The sequence below is a fragment of the Struthio camelus genome, chromosome 19, assembly GCF_040807025.1.
Source record: "Struthio camelus isolate bStrCam1 chromosome 19, bStrCam1.hap1, whole genome shotgun sequence".
Taxonomy (NCBI): Eukaryota; Metazoa; Chordata; class Aves; order Struthioniformes; family Struthionidae; genus Struthio; species Struthio camelus.
The window spans coordinates 1,080,070-1,106,511 of record NC_090960.1 but is presented as its reverse complement, the minus strand read 5'-3'; the positions used below and the strand labels follow the sequence as shown (position 1 = coordinate 1,106,511).

Sequence of the window (26,442 nt, the reverse complement as noted above, 5' to 3'; positions counted from 1 at the left end):
AAAAGCTGCCAATTAATAGTGCTATAGTGGAACAAGAGCTTCCTGTTAGTTTTGTACACATATAAGCCAATTCCTTTATTTTTGCTGGCTGGTTATTCTTCCTTGGACGTCCCTTCCTCATGCGTTTTCTGTGAAAGAGGCCATGTCCAGCCCTGTGGGGCAAGATTAGCTACCTCCATGCTGGACAGATGAGAAGCCACTGCTGTTAGAACTAGTAACCTTGATATTTTTGCACAAGGGCTGGAAGTACGAATCTGGGGAATCAAGGAAGGGGCAACACAAATCGTAGTCCCTAGAGCTTTGGTAGAAGGTCTTCAGTCATACTGGTCTGTCTAAGAACATGGAGCCCATTACTCTGTCAGTATAGAACCACTTCATCAGCCTGGATGATCGGAGGGATGAAAAGCCTAAAACCAGCAGCTTGACGAGCCCTTATTTTAAGGCAGCTTCTGCAAATTCAGAGTTATGCCAGCACTCCTAATGTCCAAACCTCTTCTCCCTCAAGGGAATGGCCAAAGTCTCAGGTTTCTAGGAGAACCTTTCAGGTAACAGCATGAGGTAATATTTATCACACTTTTAAGGCAAAAGGTAAGTGCAATGTCATTTAGTGCTGAAAAGATTAATGAAGCAAAGCATACCGGAATTCTTGAAAGCCAGGCAGTGCTTTATGCATATTCCCGCCAACTAAGGCGCCACAGTCAAGACAGCGGCTCGTTTCCATGGGGCGGCCACACTAGCAAAAGACAAATACTGAACACTGAATTCCAGACTACGAGCTTCTCTGGAAGACAAACAGAACGGAGCCAGATTCTGGGGCAAGGGAATGGCATATTCTGTTTCAGTCACAGGGAGATACCTTACTCATGCCAGACCCTTTCTTTTACTCCCCTTTTCCTACAGGGAATTGTCACAACTAGATAGAGGACTTGTTTTTTAAACAAGCAAAATAAACCCTTCTAGCCATGTCTATATCAGCAGAGCCTTCTATAGTTTCTCTCTGCTAATTCCCAATACTTAAATCCAAACTATAACTGGTTAATTAAAAACTGCTATATACTGGGCAGAGGGCCTCTGCCTGCCTTGTTTCCTAGATTTATGGTATAAGCTGCATTAGAGCTATTCTAAATTTTACATTGCAAAGGTAAAATGATTAGTAATATAGTTTATAAAATGAACCACTGTGCAATAGAACATAAGAAGGATAAGAAAAAAGTAAAACAGTTTAATGTTGCAAACACCACCTACTTCACCAGTCTCAAATTCTTACCTCTCCTACGGTGCAGGGATGGCCGTTCGGACATGCTATCAAAAGAAAAACAAATAGGACGGTATTGTAAGACAGAAATTTATGAAGTCCCTGTTACTTCCTTTTATAGGGACCATCATTCTTGGAGCAAGAAATATGCCTCAAGATCTAATAGAAAGCCCTGACGCTCTCAAAACCCAGAGGAATCATTCCCAGAGAGTCATTGGCCCACATAGGAACGAGAAGAAATGTTCACTTTTCAGGAAATTTTCATTTTCAGTTTCTTTTCTTGAGAAGCAAGGAATGGAAATCTGGCAGATTGTGCTACCAAGTACCAAATCGGGCTGGTAAGCAAGAATGCTTCCTAGTCTGCAATAAAATCCTAATAAGGAAAACAAAGAATTGAAAGCTGGCCAGGAAAGGGGCAAAGTACTCCTCTTCTACTCACATCTCTCTAACATAGCCAAAACCACCAGGACAAGTCCCTTATAGTCTTGAACTCTGTAAACAGTTATAAGATCAAGGCTAAACAGAGCTTGATGCATTGTGATGCAGTATCCACATAACCAAGCATAGCTGCAGATCTTCATTACAAAGCATAATTCATGCTGAGAAGTGGAGTATCTGACCTCACCTTTGGAACAGTTTTATTCAAAAACAAGGATTTTCTTTCCATTTCTCCCAGAGATAGTCAGAAGTACTTACTATACCAGCGCAGAGTGCTCATTCCTTCCCAGGCCTTTGCCTGAGCCATTATGTCTTCAGGCATCGTAGGCAGAAAAGAGTGCTAAGGGGAAAGAATGGTGACAAATGATTACGTAAGTCAGTTCTTTATTGTAGCAGTTGTTCACTGGTTCCTCATGGTGGAGAGCAAGGGATATCTGGAAGCAGAAGTAGTGCAGAGGGAAGAATGTGATGTACTTATTCAAATTCTACCTGTGAAAAGCTACTCTTAAAAAAGAGCTGTCAACATTGTGAAGATTTGCATGGACACTCTCTGGACTTCCTGAATTGGAAGTCCTCTTGGGATAGCCTCACATGCCCTGGTGCGCACCTTGACAGCCAGAGAAGTAGAGCAGCAGATCCTTCCATCCTCAGTGTAGGGCTCCATAAGGCATTATCCTCTAGAGCATGCAGGTCTCCACGGTCTGACCTGCCAAATGCTTTCAGACTTGCTCATTCAAATTTCATTATCAGTATTTACCAGATACTCCTCAAGATGAAAAGGAAAATTCATACCTCGAAAAGGTACCAGTCCAGAGTTTGTCATTGTGCTAATTAATCCCAGCAATGCTGAAATAATCAGCCAACAGTAATTCACAGCTAACATATGAATTGGTGTCTTTTGCTGTTAAGAAAAGTTAGATTCCAGAGGATCCAGCAGATGCATGAAAGAAGCAATATGCTGAACTACCATCTGAGTTAAAGTCTCCTTACCTTCATGGTGTGCGGACAGAATGCCAGATTTCTCAGGGGCTGCAGGATGGGGTTCTGCCCGCATAGCAAGACAGCTGCCGTATGAACAGCCATTTCAATCACTGCTCCATTGTGGCTGAAGCTTTGAGGATTCACTGTCAGAGATGGCAATGCGTTCTTCACAAGAGATGTCGCAAACTGCTTCAGCTCCGGAGAGTTCAGGATTTGGGAGTTCTGGATGAACTCAGTCATAGCATCACTTTGCTGAAAGAACATATTTAAAAGAAATAAAACCAGCGTGAGATTGCCCACCAAACTGAAGAGCACTAACAGCTACTTCCCAGGCTGTGTTGTCCCCTACTTTGAAAGCTATCTTCAGTCTGCCCAGGTCAGGATAGAACTATATTTAAGGCAAAAGAAAAAAAAGGTTCTTCCACCAATAATTTGAATCTCACTCCTCCTTACAAACGAAGCATGTTCATCACAAGCCTCCATAGTGAAGTATCTTACCTGCTGCCTGGGGTGAAGATTTGAGTCGCTGACTCCATACAGGGTAGTGACCTCTCTGAAAATAGCCAGGAGCAGATGGACAGACCTTACAGGTGGGGAGCTGCTACGTGCCTGAAAAAGAAGAACTGGCGATGCAGTGGAGAAGAGGCTACAGTTGTCATAGCTGAACTTTCACAAGGCTTCAGTTGGTTACTGGACATGCATGCTTCAGCGGGTTTGCAGTAAAACTTTACCTGCTCATGAAGGAAATAGTGCAAAAATGGCTGTTCGAGCCATAAATAAATGGATTATCCGAGTCCTCAAGCTGATTGTGGTTTTTACATCAGAAACCTCTGAAGTATTTTATGATTATAATTGCACAGAAATTTGTTTGGCTTTGCATGGTAAGGTACAAGGCTAGGCAGATACGGGCAGACAGGGAGGGGGCATAAACCTGCTCTGAAGATCTGCCTACTCTCCAATCAGTTGGCTACAAGGTATCTGTCATGCTTACTGTAAAACCAACTGCTGCTGCAATATATTAAAAGGGGAGAGAAGCGAGGATGAGGCAGCTGATAGAAATAACCTGTTACATATGCTGTAGCACAGGTGACAAAAGCCAAACATTTGTGTCTCAGCCAAGATAAGTCACAGTAACCTTCAAGCAAAGGCAACCCAGGCATCTCCACTAGAAAGAAAACACTGCCAACAGGAACACAGAAAGCTTAAACACTGAGGCTCCAGAACCCTCAAGAGGATTTTGGTGAGGAGAAACTGCTGGTCAGAGAGGACTATGCCCTACCTTCTCTGCCTCTAGAAGATCCTCAATCTTAAATTCAATCATTGCTTTCCCCACCACATCACGCAGGACTCTGTAGTTCTTGCCACATGCCAGGTACCGATCAATCTGATTAGACTGGTTATGCTGTATCTACAAAGGGAAAAGTGCATGGTGAGCACCGTGTGGATGTTAGCCATTAGACAAGGAGGGACCTGCTCTTTGCAAGTAGAAACATTTCTAAGAGATGTGCCATTTCAGCCTTCACTAAAAGACAGCAGGCAGGCCTAGCAGCCCAAATGGCTGCACACTGCCATAACACTGCCATAACAAACTCCATTCAGTAGAGAGCAAAGGTAAGTCGTCATCACAATCACTCCCACTACAGTGGGTCCCCAAGGGCCAAGCAACATTAGAAACACTCAAAAGAAGCACAGACTGAAGACTAATAGGAGACCAGAGCCACCTCCAAGGAAAAAACCCTCTTTACCTGTTGCAGAATTTCCACTGGGAACACCCACTTAAACTGCCCATTCATGACAAGCTTCTGAGCAAATTCCATCCCATACTGATTAGCAATTTTCCGGACTAGGTAAACACGATGCCAGTCATTCTTGGTGAGGCTACAGAATGTTCTCACGTTTGCCAGGTAACACTGCTTCTCCTTTATGTGGTCTTGCTCTGGAGGAAAGAGAGCAAAATAAGCGTTCAGCTTCTGCTGCCAGAACTGGCCATAGCAGCAAGCTCCTTTCTCTTGTACTGACTGACCGTGCAGGAGAACTTGAGAGCTCTCCCTTCTCAGAAGCTTATCTAGAATCCTCCCCCAGCCCAATTTTAGAAATGACACAAGTCTGAGACTGAGGATGACATTTTCGGAATGTCATAGATTACATGGAAGTCTACTCATGGAAGTCTACGGACTTCTGATGGGTCTTGGACTCCCAATATATATTTGAAATTAGAACTTAAATACTTTGAAAAAGTTTTACTGTGACCTGCAATAGAAAAATTACAGGTTGGAAAAACTCAGAGGCTTTTCTGTACCTACTGCTCCTCTCCAGCATTAGAGAAATGCAGTCATGCCTCTGCACATAATCTGTTTCCATTTCTTCCTCCCACAGACAAGTTTTCCCATTACCGGTAGTTCATTCTCAGAGTTCTTCCATCTTGCTCAACATTGGCTTTCCATTGTCTCCTCAACTGCCAAGGTGGTGTAGCCCCTTAAGAACAGCCTCCCAGGAGACATTTAGCTAGCCCGACATTCTCACTGTAAGTGCTGGACATTGCAGTCCCTTGGAATTCATTACATTACTGCTCTTTGATGCTTCATAGACTGTGTAACCATCTCTGAGGCTCTTCTCCACACCTTGTTCTCCTTTACTTGGTCAGCAATTCATCTCAGCACTTCAGTTACTTATTTTCTGAAAGTATCTTTCTCCTTTGTAGATGCCCAGAGTTCTCATTCATATAAAACAAAAGAGCCTTACAATAGTCATGTATCTGAAGCTTCACTTATGCCTTATTCATTTAAGTTAATTTAGTCTGTCAAAGAAAGTTTCATTACTAGTACCTAGAGGATAAAATAAATCTTCCAAAAGCAGGATTGCTACATAATTATAGCCCAGGGCCTACAGGCGCAGCTTTGCTACTAGATATGGAGCACTAATACATGGAAAAGAGGACAAGTACCGACTGACACTCCTAGCCAAAGCAAAAGGAAGAGAGCCAGTGAGCTTTTTCTTGGCCATGCATCAAGACAAGCTCTAGAACAGCAACAGATCCATTGACTGTGGCTAGCCCATTTCCCATGGTGTCTTTACCCTGTGATACAGCATTTCCAGTATTTTCCAGTGCAATAATCAGACTAACCTGTGGACTCATGCAAGTCAAAAAGCAGCTCTGTGGCCCTATCCAGGTACAGCCGAACCTTGGCTACTGCCTGCAGATAGTCAACGGATGATTCCTGAGGAGCTTCTTGGTTGTTCTTTGGGAGGTAGTTCTCTGGAAAGCTTCTGTCTTGCAGCAGATAGTTTGTAGGCTCATATCCAAAGCTACTTTCAGACTTTTCACACATGGAATCCTAAAGACAGGTCAGGATACTGCATGAATGGCAGAACTACTTAAATCAGATATCCTGTGCATTTGTATTGCATATCTCCAGTGCGTTCGCACTGCAATAAGCACATTAAAAACTTTCATGTCTTTCATCGCACACTCCACTCCAATGCCATTAGCTCCTACCTGTGATCCCCCAGGTCCCTATCTTCAACCTCTGTCACACCCCCTAACACCTTCTTGGACAACAGGCCCAAGCACTCTCCCATGTTCCCTAAGTATATGGCTGAGCAAGAGACTTATGAGCAAGCTGACTGGCCAAACATGCTGAAACACACACAATATGTTTCAAGATGCAAAGCTCTGCCTGTCTTTCTCTTCGCAAGAACACAAATTTGGATCTTTCTTATCTACAAAGTCACTATTTTCATGAAAACTATAGCAAATGAAACCTCTACCCTGCTGTCAAGTTTGTTTCAAGTTGTCCAAAGCATTACAAATAACGCAAGAGGAGGGAAGGGGACAACTCTGCACAGTCATCTAAAGTCTTGCAAACAAAGTGCCAGTTTTCCACAACTATAGTTAGAAATCCCTCTGCTTGCTGCACTCTTAACTGTTGGAGTTTGAGTCTTGTCTGGCCTCATCTAATTATTCTCAGGCACCTGTCCAAACAATTTGAAACAAAGGAAAGAAACAAGAAAGAAGAATTTATGTAATGCTGCAAACCCAAGCCTTACCTGGGGAAAGCAAAACTAGCTACTAGAGAGCAGTTCTGAACAGATGATTCAATATGGTCTTACTTTTGGGCTTTGTAGTTGGACAGTTAGTTATGCACACAAGAAACTAACCTAAAATTGCAGAAGAATTGATATTCCTGACTCTCTTCTGTAACAGTTGTATTGCCCTGGACTTCCCCACCCTGCAGTCTTACCTCCAAGCAGTTGACAAAAAGCAAATAGAGTTCTTTTTTATCATCTTTCTCCAGGATTTGGCTCTGCTCTACCCGCAGTAGGTAATCTTGCACATCATTTTTCACTTCATTGAAGCTACAGGAGAGAGAAACATCCCTTTAACACAGCTGCAATGCTGTGGCTACTACTTGTGTCCTGAATCATGATCTAACTATGAGTTATGTCCAGATGACAGGCAGGGGTCACTTTGGATCCATCTGGAAGATGTAAAAACAACTATGCACGCTTCTGCCTGATACCATCTAGCTTCGTTCTCACATTCGAGATAGGCTTTCACCATCAGCAGTGAGAAATAAGCATTTCTAGGACATAAGTCATCTGACCTATTTTAGGCATCTGAATTAGGAAATGATCACACTTCAGAAAGCACACTTCTGTGCTGACCGTGAAGGGAGGTTAGGGGAACCTGCACAAATGGAGAGGTCTACGTAAACATATAGATGATCCTGTTCCTGGATTAAATGTCTGTGGATCAGAAATATTGCTTTCCTGCTCTAGAATATGTCAGCTATCTTCTTTAGGTTCCCCAAGCCATCAATGTTCAGCCCTGGTTTAGGTTAAAAACACCTAGGTAAACCTTGGTACAGACTAACCAGATACTTTACAGGAAGTAAAAAACAAGTCTGAAACACAGGAAGTTCCGTCTGAGCATGAGAAAAAACTTCTTTACTGTGAGGGTGACTGAGCACCAGAACAAGTTGCCCAGAGAGGTTGTGTAGTCTCCTTCCCTGGAGATATTCAAAACCTGCCTGGAAGCGATCCTGTGCAGTGTGCTCTAGATGGCCCTGTTTGAGCAGGGGAGTTGGACTAGATGATCTCCAGAGGTCCCTTCCAACCTTAGCCATTCTGTGATTCTGATTTACACAAGCTACGCACAGGCCAGCCAAGCTGCATGAGCAGTACAAAGGCAGAAGATGTTATTCACTGAAATTGAATCTTTACAGGTGAAATTCATGTAAGTGAGGAGAACAATCAGGACGGTCATAAAAAATAAAACCAAATCACACTCCCCAATGTAGCATACAGTTCTCGATCAACTGTTTGACTGCTCACCTGTACTTCAAGAGGAGTTTCAGCATTACTGAGCGTATGATGGGAGTTTTATCCACCTCATCATTAAACGGGGACAGAAATTTTGTGTAGACAGCAGGATGATCTGCAGAGTTAAAGCAAACACAGGATTAGCAGGCAGGAGAAACTGGCAAGAGAATTGATTCCACGAGGTTAAGCATTAGGATGAAGGGCGCTCACCTGAATCTTTCAAAAGGCCCTTGTGAACAAACAGCAGATTAAGCAGCTCTTGGATCACTGCAGCCTCAGGGGGTTCATTGTCCTTGAAACACATGGTAGTGACTATATCTATGAAGAAATTATTGCATCTCTGCCGGAACAGGGCATTTCTTGCTATGGCAGTACTAAGGGAAGGGTGAAAAAGCATTAGCACAAAGATGTTCAAACGCAAAACCAGTTAAACAACAGGTGGAGCAAAGCAGATACAGGCAAAATTACCAAAGTGAGATTCCATTCCAGCTTTCTACAAGCCTTGATTTATGCAACACACCAACAGTATTGTCTGCGAAGGCTGTATCACACTGCCATTTGTGATCTTAGTTATCAGTGACACCAGACACATTCACTGAAAGTTTCTTGCTAAGCTATCACAGAGCAATCCAAGGTGACGAGCAGTTCCATTGCCTGATTCAGCCACTGACAGTGCTTTAGCTTTACAGGGTTTTATAGGGGTCTTACAGGGGCCAAGGCAACTTCCTCCCCTCTTTTGAAACAATGAGCAGAAAATAGACAGGACCTGTTCCAGTCCCATAAACAGCTGAGCAGAGTTTCTTCCACCTGTTCTGCTTGCGTTGACAACTTCAGAGGATTGAGTCAGAATTTCCTAACCCAACCAACCCAACGCTTTCCCCTTGGACGGAATGGAATACCTGAGCTCCATGGACACAGTTAAATCAACATCCTCGACGGCAACTTTACAGAATGGACAATGCATCTGTGCTGGTATTAGCCATGTTCGGATGCACTTCAGACAGAATATATGGTTGCAAGGAAGGCATACTGGATCCTTGGGCTCTCCCAGGCAGATAGGACATGACTTCACACCATATCTGTAATTCAGGAACAGCAGCAAACACAATTGCTTCAACATTGTCTTACCAAAAGCCTTTAAAGATGTTCATCTGCAACCAGACTAAGTGGAGATAACGTCAGATTTGCTGGCTAACTAGTCAGCTTCAGGGAGGGGAATAAAATGGAAGTTACTGCTCTTCACCTGGCTTTCAGTATGCTGAATGCAACACTGCCCTTTGCCCAAAAACATGGGGGCAACACAAGTAATACTGCTATCAGAACCTACAACTTGTTTCAGTAGCTACCTGCAAAGCCTGTTGCTGACTTCCTCTTTACACTGGCACAGTACTTTCATCACTGCAATAAAAGTTGAATGACTCTTCATGTCTGAATCCTGCTGAAAACACTGCAGAGAAAAAGGACAAAGTTAAACGACTCAGCTCTGCTACTCTGGACCGAAATTCACACGATCGGCAAAAGGAAACTAGGCAAGAGGTGAAATCACATCTTGGCTTACCTTAGCAAGGAGCAAAGTATATCTTTTCACTAGGTTCTCAAATGCTGGCATCAGAGTGTTGATACCAAACAGCACATGTTCCACAAACAGAGACATAGAGAAAACCCGGTTCCAACAGACTCTGTGGGAAGGAAAACGTAATGACAAGTTACACCACTACGAGCTGATACTACAAGAGGAGGATAAAGGGACGTGCAGTATCCAGTTAGTCTAATGATCTCACTGCTTTTCAGGCTCACCAGTACAGTCTTCTGGCATTTCTCATGTAATTTATTTTTTTCCTTTTCATTATCAGCCCCTGAAGCAGAACCTGGCTTTTTGTCAAGTGCTTTTACAGTACCTGACACAATTAGCTCATGGCATAGGAGTCTGTTCTGTAGACAGCGATACAACAGAATTAAGACCATTGGAAAGACCTTTTCACACCTCTAACTTCTGTATAATATGAAGTAATTAAAAACAAACAAACCACCATTAACTGAAGTTTTCTTTGCTATTAGGTTAAACTAAATAGGGTGTGTGAGACCCTGAGGTAGCTCCCTGGGCTTGCCATCCAAGAGACAAGACTCTGTCTTAGATGCAGCGAAGTTACTCATCTGTCACAGTCTTTATGCACAAGGCATGAAGTGGGCAGACAATGCTGATAAACAGCAACCTAATGAGAGTTTTAAATAAGCCCTGAACCTAGCTGGAATACACTGGGTAAAAGTTAGACTTGGGGGAGAGAATCCACATAAGGTGAGAAGGAAGAAAACAAACTGGTTTTTGATGTTTGATATGTAATTCAGCCTAGCAGAAACCTGAAAGGGTTTGTGAAATAGTTTGAGAAAAACAGCACCAAAGCAGCTTTAAGCCTGTACTGATATTAACAGCAAGGCATAAGATTAAGATTGTTAGCAGATCTGTGGTTACATACTTCAGCTCCTTTAGCAGCTGATGGCACCGACTTCCACTCCTCTGTAAATCCTTCTCTTTACAAAGAAATTCAATGGGCATACGAAGATTCTTCACTTCCTGCAGCCACATCTCCGGGTTGGATGTTTGCACTTGGTTCTCCAACTTTTCGGCACACACCATTGCAGCTAACACATCTAAAACCTAGATGTGTGTACACAGAGTATGAGTATAACACTGCAGCTGCGTTTTAGAGTTATTTATGAACTTTGGGCTCTCAGTTTGGTTTGCTATAGCAGGTGTTAGGTACTGAGTAATGTTTTATTTGCTTTTCTTAAGCTCTGGAATTTGCATGCTTATGACTCAGATCGTTAGCACACCCTATTAAATCACGTGACAGCATGGCAAACTATTATAATACTGCTACTACTGCTGAACAGGTTTAGAAGAGTGATAATATAGCAGACTATCCCCAATACTAAGGATCCTGACTTGGCTTGTGCTTCCCACCATTTAATGCTGCTGAAATTAAAAGGAGATTGAACGCTAGCTAACTCAGGGAAGATAAAACACTCTCTTTACTAGGACTGAGGAATAAAAAACGTTTAGTAGCGACTCTACCATCTCTGAATGTGGTATTCCATATCCTTCGTGGTCAACAAGATGGTCCACCACAGTGGGATGTACAGCTAGGATTCTAGAAAAGTTCTGTAGACGGCTCTTGAACTGATTGTATCCAAGGTGAACCCAGGGCAAGGACGGCACAGTCTCTTCTTTTCTGTGAGATGTTGCCTTCCACTCTTCTATGCAGGATAAGAAGGTATTTTGCAGACACTGAAAGTTAGAAGAAAACAAAGTTAAATAAAATCGGAACTGAAAAAAAAAATCAGTTATAAGTTATTTTGTATCAAAACAAGCCTCTGAAATAAGGGAATCAGTACTTTACAAAGAAGATGGTCTTAAATAATGTGGCATTTTGTTATAGGTGCTCCTCTGGAAGTGCTTTATTAAGTAAGGTCTCAGCAATTTCAGCAGCCGTTCCGTGTCAAATGCACCTGCTTTGTGGCTAGCTTGCTGTTAAGCCTGTCTCTGAGAGGGGGAATTTGACTAACAAGATGGTGAGATTGATACAGAAGGGCGTATTACGGGCACCATGCTTTCCCTGTCCAAAGGGGTCTCAATTCTTGTTCCAGACACTGACCTGCAGCTCTTCTAGAGAGGACACACCAATGGTCAAGACAATGAAGTCTGTGATATAAGACTGGAAGAGCACGTTCCTTTCTTCCTCAGTCAGACCAGAAATAAATTTCCCCAGTGGAGTTCTCTGGAAGATATTCACAAACTTCTCCGCTTTGTCTGGAAAATGAGGATGCAGAGAAAAGCTGAATATTAGGAGGAAGATGGATTTGACACAGCTTCTATCCTAAAGAGACTACACCAAGTTAATAACCGACGCATATACTACTACCCCCATTCAGAGCACTAACAGGGGATTTGAGGCCAGGCCTTCTCAGCCCAGGAACCAGTCTAATATTTATTGGATCTCACCTTCTTTTTAACTCTTGCTGTTTCCACAGTATTTTCAACACAAGGGCACAAAATACAGGAGAAATGCTGACATTGAGAGGCATAAGGAAAAGGTAGCTGCACTAAACTCTGCTGGGTCGTACAAGCACAGAGAAACTGAAGGTGACTCCAGGGTTGCAGGAAGGTAAAGGCGTGGTAGTGATGAGCTGGAGTTCACAGAGCAAAAGACGGAGCTGCTCTGCCTTACAAGTTCAAGCCAGTGTCTCACCTTCAGTGCTTTGAATATATTGAGCTTCCAACCACATGTCATCCAAGTACTCCTTTATCCTCCAACTGAAGGGCATCACATTCCCAGGAGCAGCAGAAACCATCAGGTTGATCATGTTGTTCTGCACCAGAATGATCTCTGTCTGAGAGCTAGGAGATTAAAGATCATTAACGCTCTGGGCATTTGCCTGGGAAATGCATTCAGACAGAGGCAGGAAGCACCAGAAACCCAAGAATTTAGTTGCAGAAGGGGATGAGGGAAGAACTGAGACTCACTGACACAGCCTTTCCTGCCAATTATGTAACATTAAGACTTATTTATTAAGCATTCCCTAGAAAAAGGGCTGCAACAGCAGGGCACGTGGGTAAAAAGGGATGGTTAAAAAGTACGAGCATGCCAAGACCTAGGTGGCAAAGCTCAGGTATACACTGGATTGGGTAGAAAGAGAGAAGACTTCAGAAGTCACTAAGAACTGCCCCACTTGTTGGCTGCGTAGGGGACCAACCAACATGTTAACCCCCCACGTGGATTTAAAGCTCCTGCTGGTCTGGTCTCAAGCCACTGCCAGCCAAGCCCTCCTGCTGCTCTCTCCAGTGGCTCACCTGTTCTTACCCACATTGTTAGGGATGGTCAGAAGTTTTGTATCACTGAAGATGAACATCCACAGGTTTGTCACCCACTCAGCTGCCGGCCCGACCAACAGCTCCAGATTGCCATTTCTGTCTACCATTGCTATCAGGAGAGCCAGGAATGGAGTGATCACATTCTGGATTCGTTTCCACAAGGTGTGCCTTTAGGGGCAGAAAGAGATCAAGAAACCCAGAGGGAAGGTGAGCAATGACAGATATCTGCAAATTAGGTGGTGATTTTCCTGAGAAACTGCTGACATTTGTTTGTGATAAAGAATCCTAACCCTGCCTTTAAAAAAACACCACAGAACCCCTTCTCTCACTTGTGGCTTTGCTGTAATCCCACTGTTCCATTCAGAGCACTTGTGCATTCGTGCATTCCTGTCCCGGAATAGCCCATTCAGCTGTAAGTCACCCTTCCTCAGGAGCCAGGAGAGGACAAAACTGCCATCAGAGAGCTTCCAGTACAGATTTGAGACTGACACTGCAAACGCCCAGACTGCACAAAACTGCTGTCTCTGCTGCACAGTTGCCTTTGGCAGACTTTTCTTGGAAGCTTGTAGGTTATGAGATATTGCTGTTCTGCTCACCTGAAGGTGCCTGCCTCCTGAAGAGCACTGGGGTTGGAAGCCTCCCGAAGCACCCAGTTTTTTAGGTGAAAGGAATTTTCTTCTTGCTTCTTCAAAAGGGTGGAAAGGCGACTCTTTGTTATCTTCAGGAAAGAGGCTAGAAAAATCAGAGAACGTGCTTTTTTTTTTTTTTATTGCCTTTGGATCAAAACCCAAATATCACATGAAGCACGGCATTTTACAGTTTTTTCAGTAATCAACCAAGGAGGAAAATCAGCCACCAGATATAGCACAGCCAGAGAGAATTAAGATCCAGTACTCCAGGAAAAAACCCTACAGCCCCCAAAGGAACGGCAGGTTCTAGACAGACTCCAGCGAGTTCTCACTGGAGCACAGGCACACACACTCGTGGGAGCTTGCTCGCCTGGGCCAGCTACCTTGTTGACGTGATAGCAAGGACTGCTGTCCTCTCTTAAGCCACAAAGCGGAAATCCCATCTATGTTCTGGGGCACCAGTGGGTTAATTTGTGTGTTTTGACAGTCCTCCAGATGCTCAGGGACTCTACCTGCTGCAGCTTGGGAGCACATACCTTTCAAGTCATCCTCTTTGGACAAAAGGCCAAGAAGAATCTCAATTCGCCTTGTGCTACGACTGAAGTCTTCATTTTGGTCCCGTAACATCCCCACAGCACTTTGCACACAGCTCCTCAGGAGTGCGGTGGTGTCCAGAATTTCACCCTTCCCAAAGACAGCATGAAAACAAGTTCACTATTCTTCAGTTGTACATCCTTGCCCCACAACATATATCCCTCTTAAAATGGTTACAGGGCTCTCCTAGAAAGGGCCTGTCCTTCCATCTCCCAGTTTTCCTCTCACCCCAAGTTGAGAATCTAAGTTCTCCTTTTGTTATCAAATAAATGATACGACTTCTATGGCCCCTTTAAATTGGCTTGCAACACAGCATCTGTATGAAAGCAAGATAAGCTTCCTATAGAGAAGAAAACCCAGCAGTTCAAACAAAAGTGGAAATGATAAACCTGACCAGGGGGATATACCCACTCTCCAGGAGATGTTTAAGCACTAGTGGGGCAAAGCCACATGCAGTCACTCCAGCACTGAGCGTTCTGCAGCATCACATACTGTCGGGGAGCACTAGCCAGCCTTAACAGCTGCAGCGCAGCAAAGTCCACAGCCAATTGCAGCTTCAAACGCACCCCTTGACTGACAAGCACGAGTAGGTGGAGTAGCACGTTCAGCATCACAGCTCTCAGCTTCAAGGCACACAGACAACAGAAGCTTTTTAAAACTGATGGCAGTGACTTAAAATTAGGAATATGAAATGGCTAAGGAATTGGAGGGTCCTTGGAGCAGTTTGCTTCTTTAGTGAATCTCTTTTTGAGTGGGAAGGAATTTGTATCTGACCATTAATGTTCTTGATGCAAATTATATTCCTGATGGATTTCAAGTGAATGCAGATGTAAAAGGTACATTACACCTTTAGTTGACAAAGGGTGTACTAACAGCTGAGAAGCCACCAAACGTATTCTGAACTTACTTTATAGTTCTCTGCTTCTGGCAGTAGTGTTTCAGCCTCCATCTCTGTTTCCTCCTGCTCTCCTCCATTCACAGGAAGAGCTGCAACCAAGGTGTAGAATTTTTATTAGAAAGAAGCAATTCACTGCTGCAATCAGATAAGAGTTTATTTAAGGACTGCATCCTAGAGCAGGAGATCATCTATATGAGATCAATTATCACCTGCACAGCTAGCTGAGATACAGTTCTCTAAACCAGTGCTAAGGCTGCCATGCTTCATGTGGCAAGAACTGGAAGAAATATGACACTCGGCGCTTATGTGCTGGGCTCTAAAGGAGTCCTCATAGCTGCAGTCTGCCTCCTGTAAAGCAGTAGGGCAGAAGAGGAGAGACTGTAGGAAAAATTGAGGGGGAAAGAAAGTCTTTTATAATCTACCTCCAGGTTTAGGTGAATAGATCTATATTCATGCAAGGTGAGAGACTCTCTGGAGTAACAACTTGTTGGTAGTCTCCCTATATGCAGTGTAAGCACACCTCTGACCTGTCACATTCACACTGGCTGCGTTCTGGGCACTGCTATGCAGCACCTGCTGCCTCCTGTGCTGAGACAGAGCGCTCTGGGCATTCAGCAGCACAAACACTACATTTGTGTCAAAAGAAAAAGGTAAATCTACCGAATTAATTTTAACTAATGACCCAAAACTTGCAGTCTGTAGAGGTAACAGACTAAAAACAAATGTAAGTCTGTAGCCAATGGCATCCCCTACAAGAATTAGAAGCTGATCAGGGGAAATCATTAGATTTATGTACCAGGCATCAGGTCCATTAGCGCTAAATTTAGAATAGCTCTTTATTCCCCTTTTTCTCCCACTGGCGTATCAACACTACCAGGTTGCAACAGCCCACATTTAGCTCACCTTTTGTTTTATCTGAATCTTCGCAGAACATCTGGCTGATGGTGAGGTTCTTCAGGGCAATCATATCAGAGATCATGCCCTTGGATCTGCGGAGATCGTCTATATGCACCGATTGCCACAGTCCTGAAGACAGAGGACAAAAAGTCATCTCATGTCTGCAGCATGCTCTTCTAGAAGAGCTTCCCAAGAATTATCTCCCAGTACTCGTGAGCTAGCAGCTGACATTCAGAGTTCACTTACTCTCACTTCTCGCTGTAGAAAGGGAAAGCAGCAATTTGCTCCGGATGCGCTAATGCATGCTACCTCAAATTGACAGACCACAAGTGCCACATGGGCTTTGAGGCTCTTGAAACCCAAAACAGACAGCAGAAAGTTTGCTGGTGAAAGCAGATCTTGCCTGAAGCCAAACAAACAATGATGAGCCACAGATGGCCAGACCCACCTCCATGGAATCCCACATAGGATGTTCCTCCTTCCATCCGGGAAAGCTTCATAATGAAGTAAACGAAAACAGAGACTTCTCCCAAGTCCACCTTGTTGATTTCATTAACAACAGTGTATCTACAACAAAGAGGAAATGCTGTTTGGCAGACCAACAGACAAAAGTCAAAGCCACATATCTTTCCTTGTAAGAGAGAGGGCACACTCTTCTTCCCCTATAGAGACAAAAGTCACTCCACTCCCCTTGCTCCTTTCTCCTAGCAAGCTGTTCTGATGCCACCACCTCTAGTTATACCTTGAAAGATACCTCTGTTATTCAGTTCTTCAGCACTTACCAGCTAATAGCAACAACTCACACTTCAGACAAAAAGGATTATCTTTCAATTTGACTCGGCTCCAATTTGGGATTTTTATTATTATTCAAAGAACAATTCATGCTTCTAGTTTCATTCTACTACAGCATGAACTGAGTACACGTTCCTGATTTCAAAAACCTGAAAATGACACTAATAAAGCATGCCGAAACCCCATGCAGAACAGCTAGCTGGAAACGCTTCTCACTTGACTTACTTGGCTGAGGCGATGAGCTGGGCATTGTGAGAGCCATCTTCAAAGTCTGCCTGAATAATAAGGATTTTATTTCCTGATGTGGCATCAAGGAAATCTCTAAAGGGTGAAAGGGTATTTAAAAGAAGTCACAAAGTGTAAAAAACAAGATTTAAGAGGTGGCAGAAGTAGTCACTCCACATTGGCTTTGACTTGCTAAAAACAGGCAGGCAGAGGCATTTAACAGACCTATCCTGTAGGGATAGCTTAATTTTAAAAAACAAATCTCGTGCCTCAACATGATGAAGCTAATACTGTGTGCACTGAGCCAGTCCACAGCTCATCACAGCACAGCCTCTCCTGCCTCCTTTTTCATTATGTGTTACTCTAAATGTTCTGCCAATGCAACGTCCTCCCAGATGACAGCCTGTTCAGAGCAGGATAAGGCAGAAACAGACTCACCGGATCCCTTTCAGGAAGGAGTACTCCGTGTCAAACTGCTGCAGGGATAGGATTTGAAGCCTTTGAACTTTACCCTGCACTTCTCTCTCCAGGCAAGCGGAGTCAGCGCTGGTGAGAAGCCTCGAGAAGGTGGTGACCTGAGAGCGCAAGACGCAGGTTTGTTCTTAGCTCAGGAACAGAGCGGGAAGGCGGGAGAGACTCCCTTGTCTCCGCTCCCAGACACTGCTAACTTGCTGCAGAGCTGGACTGTGCCCCAAAAGTCATTTATTTGGCCTGTCAGTAGGCAAACAGTCAACATGGGCTATCATACCAGCCCAGGGCCACTGCTGGGTGGCCAGACACGATGACTGCTTTGGTGCTGCCACAGGTGGGGCCGTGGGACACCTGAGCCAGGGCAGCCAAGGCTTTACTCAGAAATGGAAGCGCTTTGAGCTGCAAGCCCTGCAGCACACCTTCCCCATTAGGCTACCTTCACTGCAGTGCTTTGTCAGGGAGCAGCAAGTCCAGCACCAAGAGAGAGTACATTTGCCTCTACATGAGACAGGAGAGGGAGAAATTCCCCACCTGATCTCAGCTGAAGCTCTTCTGTTTGGCATTAGACAAGAATAAGCCAGAACTATCTCATTAAAGGCCCATGAGATCTCTGATTCCCTGTGGCCAAAGTCTTTTGTATCTTTATGACCAGAGGTAAACAAAAAAGTTCAGCGCTCCTGCCAACTGAATCTAGAAGCAATATCCTATAAAGGAAACAACCACGCTGCCTTTCATATATCTGGGAGCAAGAAGAATTGCTACCCTTTGGCCTTTTGGAGCACTGCTCTACTACCTGTTCACGGCTTCAAGTTTTCTTCAACCAGTAGCCTGTTTTGCTGGCTGTGTAAGCAGAGACAGCGCTACTTTCAACATAAAGAGATGCAAGTAGCTGCCATCCACTCCACTTGTTCCCAGGAAGCATCAAACACTGCTTGACACACAGCAGAGGTATCGGATATCTCAAGATGCAGCAACACAGCTGCTGAAAAGCCCAACTCTGCGTGTGGGAGCACTGAGCGAAAGGCAAAGCTGCTATCAAGTTTCCTCAGGTAGAGCCACAGTGCAGCACTAGCAATATGAACTAACATAGCGCAAGTTTTGTGTTTTGAGAGAGGACTCTGCAGGATGTTTACCTCTGTAAAGACTGTTTGATTCCCAGACCCAGTGCGGATGTGAGCTCGGAGGAAATCTGCAAAAGATGTGTGTTGCTGCTCCTTGAAGTATATATCGGCCAGAGAATCTGCCATAAACAAACCCACAGCGTTGCACAGACGGATCACGGAATCGGGGGTGGCACAGTTCAGCAGCACCAGCTGGGCTTCTCTTATCACACATGGCATGAGTTCACTAGGAGGACACACTGGTTTCAGCTTCTCCACTGTCTGCAGGACAACAGATGCACAGGTATCGGAATGATAGCCCACAAACACGTCAGAAGGGTTGTATTTCTGCTTGCTCATAAAGTGCTCTTCTGTATTGACAGCAGTGAAGTCATGCACCCACTTTTTCAGCTCTTTCACAGTTTCTCTTTGCTCCCTGTTCAATACAGTATTGATATCCAGGTAGTGCTTTTCCAGCCTGTTGATCAGTGGGATGGGGAAGTGCTTATACACCACGTCTTTCTCCTCAATGACTATCAAACGGAACTTCGGGTGCACCCGACACTTCACCCGGTGGGTGCCCAGCCCCAAATCAACATACTTCTGGCCAGCGAGGTATACATAGTATTGATTGAGGGCATCATAGAGGCTTTCGTAAAGGTTCTGCAAGTTGAGAAGCACCACCATTTGGCCAGTTTCCATGCAGACCTTCACGCGGTTGATGTTCCTGCATATCTGGGTGTACTCTTGGTCCTTGGGGAAGCTAGAGCCAAAGATAATTTCTGGTTGTTGCCGAGCAGTAAAAAAAGCCTGCTGGAGAATCTGCAGCGCTGCATAATTTTCAGTCAATACCAGCAGGTACCTGCATTCACCATCCTGACCACTGCTATAAATGTTTTGTCGCACCAGCTCAATGCTATTAATATCATGAGCATGTATTTCTCCTTTTTCTGGTAACTGTGAGGTGAATATTTCCAAAGCATTGACATCATCTTTACCACTGAAGTTGCGAAGAACAACCTCAGCTATGTCTCGAGGTGTCAGCTCCCTTTTGGAGGTCTTAGTCAAAGCAAAAAACATCTTTATGAGGCTGTAATAGTCACGCAGACCAAAGAACTCCCTGTCTTGGGCTTTGCAAATGTTTTCATATGCATCTGCAAAGTGATGAAAATACTGTTCAACCTTCTGCAAAGCCCCTCGTGCTGAAAAACAAATCCCCTTTGCAGTTTCTACAAGCTCTTCTTTGCTAGGGTCACCACGGGAAACAAAGATGCCTCGATTCATCTTAGCAGGGTCCAAAGCCCAGTTGGAAATCCCAATGAAGCCAACCTTTCTGTGAGGAAGAGGGACATCATCTATGCAGCCATCTTCCAGAAGTGGATGCAAAGTCTTCAAGGGCATTTTGGGAGAGTCTTCGGCCAGCCCAATCTCATCTAGAACCACCACAGAGACATACTCCTCTAGGTTCTTTCCATCCTGGAATCGAGCACAGTGCTTGAACGTGCCTATGATTCCCTCCGGAGTGGAGAGGGGGCTGCACTGAAAGGACACTAAATGAATTTGCTTCAGGTCCTTGAACAGATCTGAATGAGCAGCTTGGCCCTGCATAGCATCAGCCACAATGGTTTTAGCAAGGGATTTGGAGCTCCCAGGCTTCCCAACAAGAAAAAGAGGGATTCTCAGCTCAATACAGATGACCATCATAAAGACATTTTCCTTCAAGGCCACGTTTCTTGCTATGGTGTCTTGGAGATGCACGCCACTCAGGAATAAATCCTGCATCAGGCAGATTTCTTCCAATATCTTTTTCTGGGTATCATAAGGTTTTGGAAGAACCTGGCTGATGGCCTTTCTATATTCCTCCTTCTTCTCCAAGGATGCGTGATAGCAGACCCCAACTGCCAGGACTAAGGGCCATATAACGTTGTTTCTCTCAACATTGCTCTTTGGAGCTTTCTTCTCTGCAAGGTACTTCTCCAGCTCTTTCAGCAGTAGTTTACTGTGCTTGTGAAACCACTTGAAAACTTCCATGCAGCGCTCCACATCCCGCAGGCTGACAAAGCTGCATTCATCGTCTCTCTGCCTCATGTATTGCTGAGAAGCAAAAAGCACTTCTGTAATTACCTCTGCTTCAGCCTGGCTCACTGGGACACGTTCAGTAAGTCTCTGTACAATCTGCTGTATGTACATTTTTTCAGTTAAGTTGTTCAGCTGCCCAAAGTCCCACACTAATGGAATCATACTGGGTGGGAGTGCATGGACCCGGTACACAAGCTGTCTCAGTGGAATGGAGCCAAGCTTATCCTTAGTCTCATCTGCTTTCACACGGTAGCCCAACCCAGCTGATTCCAAGCGTTGAATCATCTTTGGTGTATGCTTACGATAAGGGTTGCAGGCTGCTATGATCTGCAAGCCTGAGCAAGAGGCCAAAGGCTGGCCCTGCACTGTGCGGTCACACAGAACTTCCTTGATGCTGCTCACAGCCTCTGTTGTGTTGGCTTCATCGAAAAACAGAACTGTGTCCAAGCCATGCTGCTCCTTATTGGTTTTAGCAATGGCTTCTGCTTCTTTGATCCTTGCATAAATCATCCCTGCGGTAGTACCCCCATGAACTTTTACAAGCTTTAGGTTCTCTGCCTCTGCACAGTTTTTGCGCAACTCGCACAGAAATTTTACAAGTCTGGTTTTCCCACAGCCTGTTTCTCCCATGATAATGACTGGGATGTTGCATCTGAATCGCATCTCAATAGCTAGGATCTTTAGCATATTATCTGTTGTGAGTTCATATGTTTCATCAGGGTCTACTACCCAAGGGACTCCCAAGACCATGCAAAGCTTCTCTAGCTTCTCATGTCGGGGCAACTGATCAAACTGAATATTGAAGGGAACTCTTTGGAGTAACAAGCCCTTGTACAACCGAGAAGTCATAACGTTTCTCTTGATAATGTTGCCGTTCAAAGGATTAACGGCATCAACGCCACCACTGCCATTGGGCTGGAAGTGGAAACCAATGAACGTCATGGACACACGATCTTCATTGAAAAACAAATACGGATGAGGCTCAGACTCCCACTTTTTCCGAATGTGGAAAGGAAGAAGATCTTCTTCTGTGATGTCCTGCATATTGGAAGACAGGCTTCCTGAACTTTGATCAGAAATGTTTAGGGACGGCGTTGCAAAATCCCTTGCCATTAAAATCATGAAGGTAACAACAAAGTTTTTGAAACCCTGTAGAGTGTCCTGGACAAAGTCAGGATTGCAGAAGACGGAATCTTCACAGTCTCTCAGCTGAACATTCAGAAACCATGCAAAATTTCGCAGTTCGGACCAGGAGGGATCTGTGATCCCACAGTGCAGGAGGAAGTGTTGTAGGCACTCTGCTGGGCTCCCTTCTACAGAGCCTGCTTCATAATGGAACGTATCAAGATTGCACCCGAGGTCAAATCGTTTCAGATACTGGAAAGGTCTCTGGAAAGCCTCACTGCAAAATTCCTCCTCATCCATTCTTGGGTCTGAAACATCCCCAGACTGGTTCCCAAGTGTCTCCATTTCTAGTACCTCCTTGGGAGACTTGCAGGTTACTTTAGGGAACACGTCAAGGAAATTATACTTCTGGCTCTGTGACATCTAGAGTAGAGGGAAAAACAAAAAACCAAAGCTGTAAGCCCTCAACTGCAGCTCTAATCTTCTACAGTTTATTTAATCTGTTCTTGTAACATTCCTACCTCAGATCACAGACATACCTGCATAGCAACAGCCAGCCTATACAACTGTGCCACTTTTCCCCCCGGCCATTTTTTTGATGGTGTATTAGAAGCGTACCACAACAATTAATCCCTTTTCCTCCTACAATTTCCTTCTTGTAACATTACTCCTTTGTTTCCTCCACCCCTTTTAATGCTACTTCAAAGGGGGAAAAAAAAAAAAGGTTAAAAAAACTAATAGTTTATTGGCTTTATCTCTCTCACTTCTACACTCTGTTCTGGTATTTACATATAAATATTTATTACTTCCAAACATGCAAAGTAATATGACAAAGTAATATGACAAAAATGATTTTGCATTTTTATCTTTCATACAAATGTTACAGTGCGGCCGGTGAAGTTGGGCCTAACAGGCCTTCAGCAATGACTTACTCAAGAAAACCACAGCAGACATAATTTACGGTCTGTGACGTCCTGCATATTGATCCATGGCACCACCATGGACCCCACTTCATAATGGAGACGCACAGTACACCCCAATCAAACAGGAAGTCTCTATACTCTAAATAGAGTTATAGTCTCTAGAGCTCATGTCCAGTTGTATATAAACATCTGTGCATAGAGAGATCAAGAAACTCAAAGAAATCAAGTACTCCTGTGTACATACATGTCTTGCTGTTTTCTTTGGCACTGGCGATACCTCAAGGATTTCAATGATATACAAATGGCATTTCTGTCGTAGCCACATGTTTCCATTCAAATCTGTCAGATACTGCAAAACCAATAGCTTGAACAGAAACTCTGGAATTCCACTTTGCACCTATCGTTAGAAAAGGGAGAAAGGCACTTCCTGTTTATTTACTCAATACTACTTATTTATGCAGGGATTAGAGAACAGGTCCTAGTAAAATGACTCACTAAGAAACCAAAGCTTTAAAGAAACAACTTTTGCAAGGATCTACACAGATCCTCTGGGGAAGGGTGCGTGTGAGACATGATGCACTTACTGAAGAGGTGATATCAAAATGGAGTATCATGGGCTTCTGCTGGTGTTGTCTCTTCAGAAAAGGCAGAAGAGACTTTAGCACTTTATCTTCATCCACCTCTGGTTCAATTAGCCTGATGGTTTTCAGAAGATCTGTACAGTCAGGGTGCTGCGCTTTCAGTCTCTCATGTAGTCTCTTCACATAGAGAGACTTCCCTGTTATTATGCAAACACCAAAAGAATGAAAGCAATTAATATGGAATAGGTCGTATTAGGGAAAAACCAACAACAACAATCCAAACAAGTCACATGCTTAAGTCCCATATCCAAGGCTTTTGAACCTTCCAAAAATATATTCCAGAAGGAAAAAGCCTGAATTTGGTTAGAGTGCTTGCAGGTTGCAGCCTAGAATCAAAGTCATTGCTATTGTTAGCTACTGAAGGTAGTCATCATCCACGTGACCCGTTTTGCCTAGATCCACTGAGAAAGACATTGCTGTTTATTAGGACTAAAATATTTTCTGTTACGCAGCTGTGTTTCTAAGGTCAAAACATGGGAAGAGGGGGCAGCGGCCAAAGAGAAAAGCACTCTCAAGTTTCCTATCCTATAGGAATTAATTTAGGCAATATTAGGATGAAGCCAATGACTCGGCTTCGCTGGTTGTAATCATCTGTAGTCTATTGGTTCTACAATTGCGATGACCCAGCCCAGGCTAACATAGAGAACGGAGAAATCGTTTTAATCCAAGTCTGCTGGCTACAGCCATGGTGGCTTCAGGTCCCATGACACCCTTTATGCTGTCTGTAGTCCAGGAGCTGGCTACAGTAGGCCTGTTCCAAGTTATGGAAACTTCTAAGTGAAGCTTCCAACCTTCTGGAAGCTCCAAACCCACCCTCAGCAGTATAAACCCATTAACCAGTCTGTAAACCACCACCAGAAAAAGATGGATTTATAGCTTTCCAGACTGAAGCTATGGCAGCAGCCATTTACAGATGATGCCCAAGAGCTGCCCTGGGTTTCTGAAGTTTGACAAAGGATGCAGTTTGTTCCCGGAACTGTTTTGGATTTTCCCCACTAAGCCTATGAAAACAGTGCAGGACACTTCCCCTTTTGAACTTGACCTTTTTCATCAGGGGTTGTGTTCTACCAAAGCCCAAGTGCGGCAGCTGTAAGGACGTAGCAAGGTCTGATGCTGCTCCTGTGCGAGTCTGAACTGCTTCTAGCGCATGCAAAGTTTACACAGGAAACACACAACACACAGATAGCTGGACAACCAAAGCACTTATTGGAGTACCAATCTCTAACAGAGGTCAACAGCTAAGTAACCGGGCAAGAACACTGCTGACACACAGCAACACTTTCACAGTATTTTTCCAGTGATTTGCAACTCAGGAACTGCAATGCCAGATATATTTGTGTTTAATAGCCCTTGAGGAACGTTTCTCAAATGAAAATATCTAAGAACTATTTAAGCCTGTGTAAAATTTTAACTTCCACAATATCCTGCGAGCAAGTTCCACAGTTTAACTACACACTATTTGAAGAGCCACCTGCTTCTGTTTGCTTTTGAGCCTGCCACACAGTAGTTTCACTTAACGCCCTCTAACTTTTTACATTAAGAGACTGTCAGCAATCATTCCCTATATGGGAAAAATAGGCAGGCTTACAACCCCTGTCCCCATCTCACGCACATTTTCCTACAGGTGTATTTTAACCTTAGGAAGCCAGATTCATCTTATCCAGCATTTGCCAGCTAGTTTATGCTAACGATGTAAGCTTTCTTTCTAGTCAGTAGGAAGAGATAGTTGTCAGATTAGCAAGATGAATCACCTCTTGAGATCCCTATCCCAGGATAAGATGAGCTGTCTGTATAGCCATCATCTCACCCCACTGACTACGAAAAGTCTGAATCGCTCTTTTTGAGCGGATGCTTACGATGAACACAGAAAACCTGGCAAGACGAACCCCCCTCTGGTTTTCAAGACTCAGTAGACCCCACTTTGCATGAGGCATCTTACCCACTCCAGCTCTCTTGGAAGACACAATCCCAACACACATGTCTTTGAACACAGAAGCAGCTGAGCTTAAAGGCTGAGTGACCCTGTAATGGTCCTGAAGGTATCTCTGGATTTCAGCTAAGGGCCTCTGGGGGATCATGTGCACTTTATACTGGCTGAAGACAGACGGGATGTAGCTGTGTTCCCTCTTGCAGTTGCACAGAATGACTAGGCGATACATGTTGTTGTAGTGCTGCAGGCACTGGAACAGCTCCTCTGCTCTGGAGCTGACATCATAACTCAGCTCATCTGCATACAGCATGGTGTAAATTTTCTCTCCTCTGCTGCTGGGAGAGAGGCACCTCCTGAGGAAAAGCTCCACTTGCTCAGAACTGGTCCGAGGAGTGCACAGGAGAACTTCGTCAAAAGTGGGCAGGGGCTGGTAGGGGCTATTCATGTAAACGGCCAGAGCAGAAGTGAGCACTTCAGAGCGAGGGCACGTGACGAGATTGGGCTGACCGACGTGCAGAAGATCCTGTGGAAAGTCTCGCGTGACATGCTCCCTCTCCCAGCTGGCCAGACTTTTCAACCACCTGCCAAGTGTATCGACATCCAGGCAGTTTGGAAGGAAGGAACTCATGTTGCTCATGTAGCACTCCCAGATGCGCTCCAGCTGTGCAGTTAGGTCCCTCTCCTCATGCAGCAGCACTGGTAAGTCAGAAATAGCCTTCCTTGAGCTGGTGGGCACCCTGCTCCTCGAGGCTCTAAAGATATCCTGATTGGTGCAGTTGCGTTTTAGAAATGAAAGCATCATCAGGGCATTCTGACTGGGCTGCCCCTTCTTGAGTTCTGTGCACAAATAGACCAGCTGCTCCGCAGTGTAGTAGTTCAAGTAGTAGTGCTGGGATCGCTTCCCACACATGAAGGTTTTCCACCTCTCCAGGAAACTCTCCATCTTTCTGCAGAGCCCTGGAAGCACAGTGGCCACCTCCCCTGGCCCTTCTAGCACTGGGATCAGTGCCAAGGAGAAGTCTATGAGAACACATGACTCGCTTTTGGGTGAGCAATATATACGGGCAAGCCAGAAACGGAAGAGCATGTTCCCAGCTGCATAAAGGTCTATAAAGGACTGTGCAAGTCTTTGGACATTGGAAAAGATCTGTGTGAGGACAGAGAATAAGAAAAATAAAACCTAAGCTGATTTTGCCAAGACAAGTCCCAGTCATGAAACTGCAAAGACTTTCAATTAAAACAAAAGCTTTGGTCTGGGCCACGTGTATCAGG

At 44.4% G+C, this 26,442-nt stretch overlaps 1 protein-coding gene across 4 annotated transcripts in view; it reads right to left on the bottom strand.

The window, feature by feature from the left end:
- The window catches only part of RNF213 (ring finger protein 213), a 58,443-nt gene that overhangs the window by 9,374 nt on the left and 22,627 nt on the right, over positions 1 to 26,442 (bottom strand). For 3 of the 4 annotated variants that reach the window (XM_068913645.1, XM_068913644.1, XM_068913646.1), the window contains exons 25-54: positions 25,180 to 26,317; positions 23,184 to 23,377; positions 22,844 to 22,996; positions 18,506 to 22,099; positions 17,340 to 17,476; positions 16,902 to 16,997; positions 16,333 to 16,451; positions 15,891 to 16,013; positions 14,997 to 15,076; positions 14,032 to 14,179; positions 13,463 to 13,598; positions 12,846 to 13,034; positions 12,244 to 12,392; positions 11,650 to 11,804; positions 11,070 to 11,282; positions 10,471 to 10,652; positions 9,555 to 9,675; positions 9,343 to 9,443; positions 8,896 to 9,075; positions 8,207 to 8,370; positions 8,009 to 8,111; positions 6,916 to 7,030; positions 5,799 to 6,009; positions 4,420 to 4,610; positions 3,954 to 4,082; positions 3,173 to 3,283; positions 2,684 to 2,926; positions 1,952 to 2,033; positions 1,268 to 1,302; positions 639 to 733 (exon numbers count right to left, since the gene is read on the bottom strand). In XM_068913645.1, coding sequence (XP_068769746.1) covers positions 639 to 733; positions 1,268 to 1,302; positions 1,952 to 2,033; positions 2,684 to 2,926; positions 3,173 to 3,283; positions 3,954 to 4,082; positions 4,420 to 4,610; positions 5,799 to 6,009; positions 6,916 to 7,030; positions 8,009 to 8,111; positions 8,207 to 8,370; positions 8,896 to 9,075; positions 9,343 to 9,443; positions 9,555 to 9,675; positions 10,471 to 10,652; positions 11,070 to 11,282; positions 11,650 to 11,804; positions 12,244 to 12,392; positions 12,846 to 13,034; positions 13,463 to 13,598; positions 14,032 to 14,179; positions 14,997 to 15,076; positions 15,891 to 16,013; positions 16,333 to 16,451; positions 16,902 to 16,997; positions 17,340 to 17,476; positions 18,506 to 22,099; positions 22,844 to 22,996; positions 23,184 to 23,377; positions 25,180 to 26,317 — 8,687 coding nt within the window. Of the gene's footprint in view, positions 1 to 638; positions 751 to 1,267; positions 1,303 to 1,951; positions 2,034 to 2,683; positions 2,927 to 3,172; positions 3,284 to 3,953; positions 4,083 to 4,419; positions 4,611 to 5,798; positions 6,010 to 6,915; positions 7,031 to 8,008; positions 8,112 to 8,206; positions 8,371 to 8,895; positions 9,076 to 9,342; positions 9,444 to 9,554; positions 9,676 to 10,470; positions 10,653 to 11,069; positions 11,283 to 11,649; positions 11,805 to 12,243; positions 12,393 to 12,845; positions 13,035 to 13,462; positions 13,599 to 14,031; positions 14,180 to 14,996; positions 15,077 to 15,890; positions 16,014 to 16,332; positions 16,452 to 16,901; positions 16,998 to 17,339; positions 17,477 to 18,505; positions 22,100 to 22,843; positions 22,997 to 23,183; positions 23,378 to 25,179; positions 26,318 to 26,442 lie in introns of all 4 variants that reach the window. The other variant, XM_068913647.1, reaches the window with a different exon arrangement.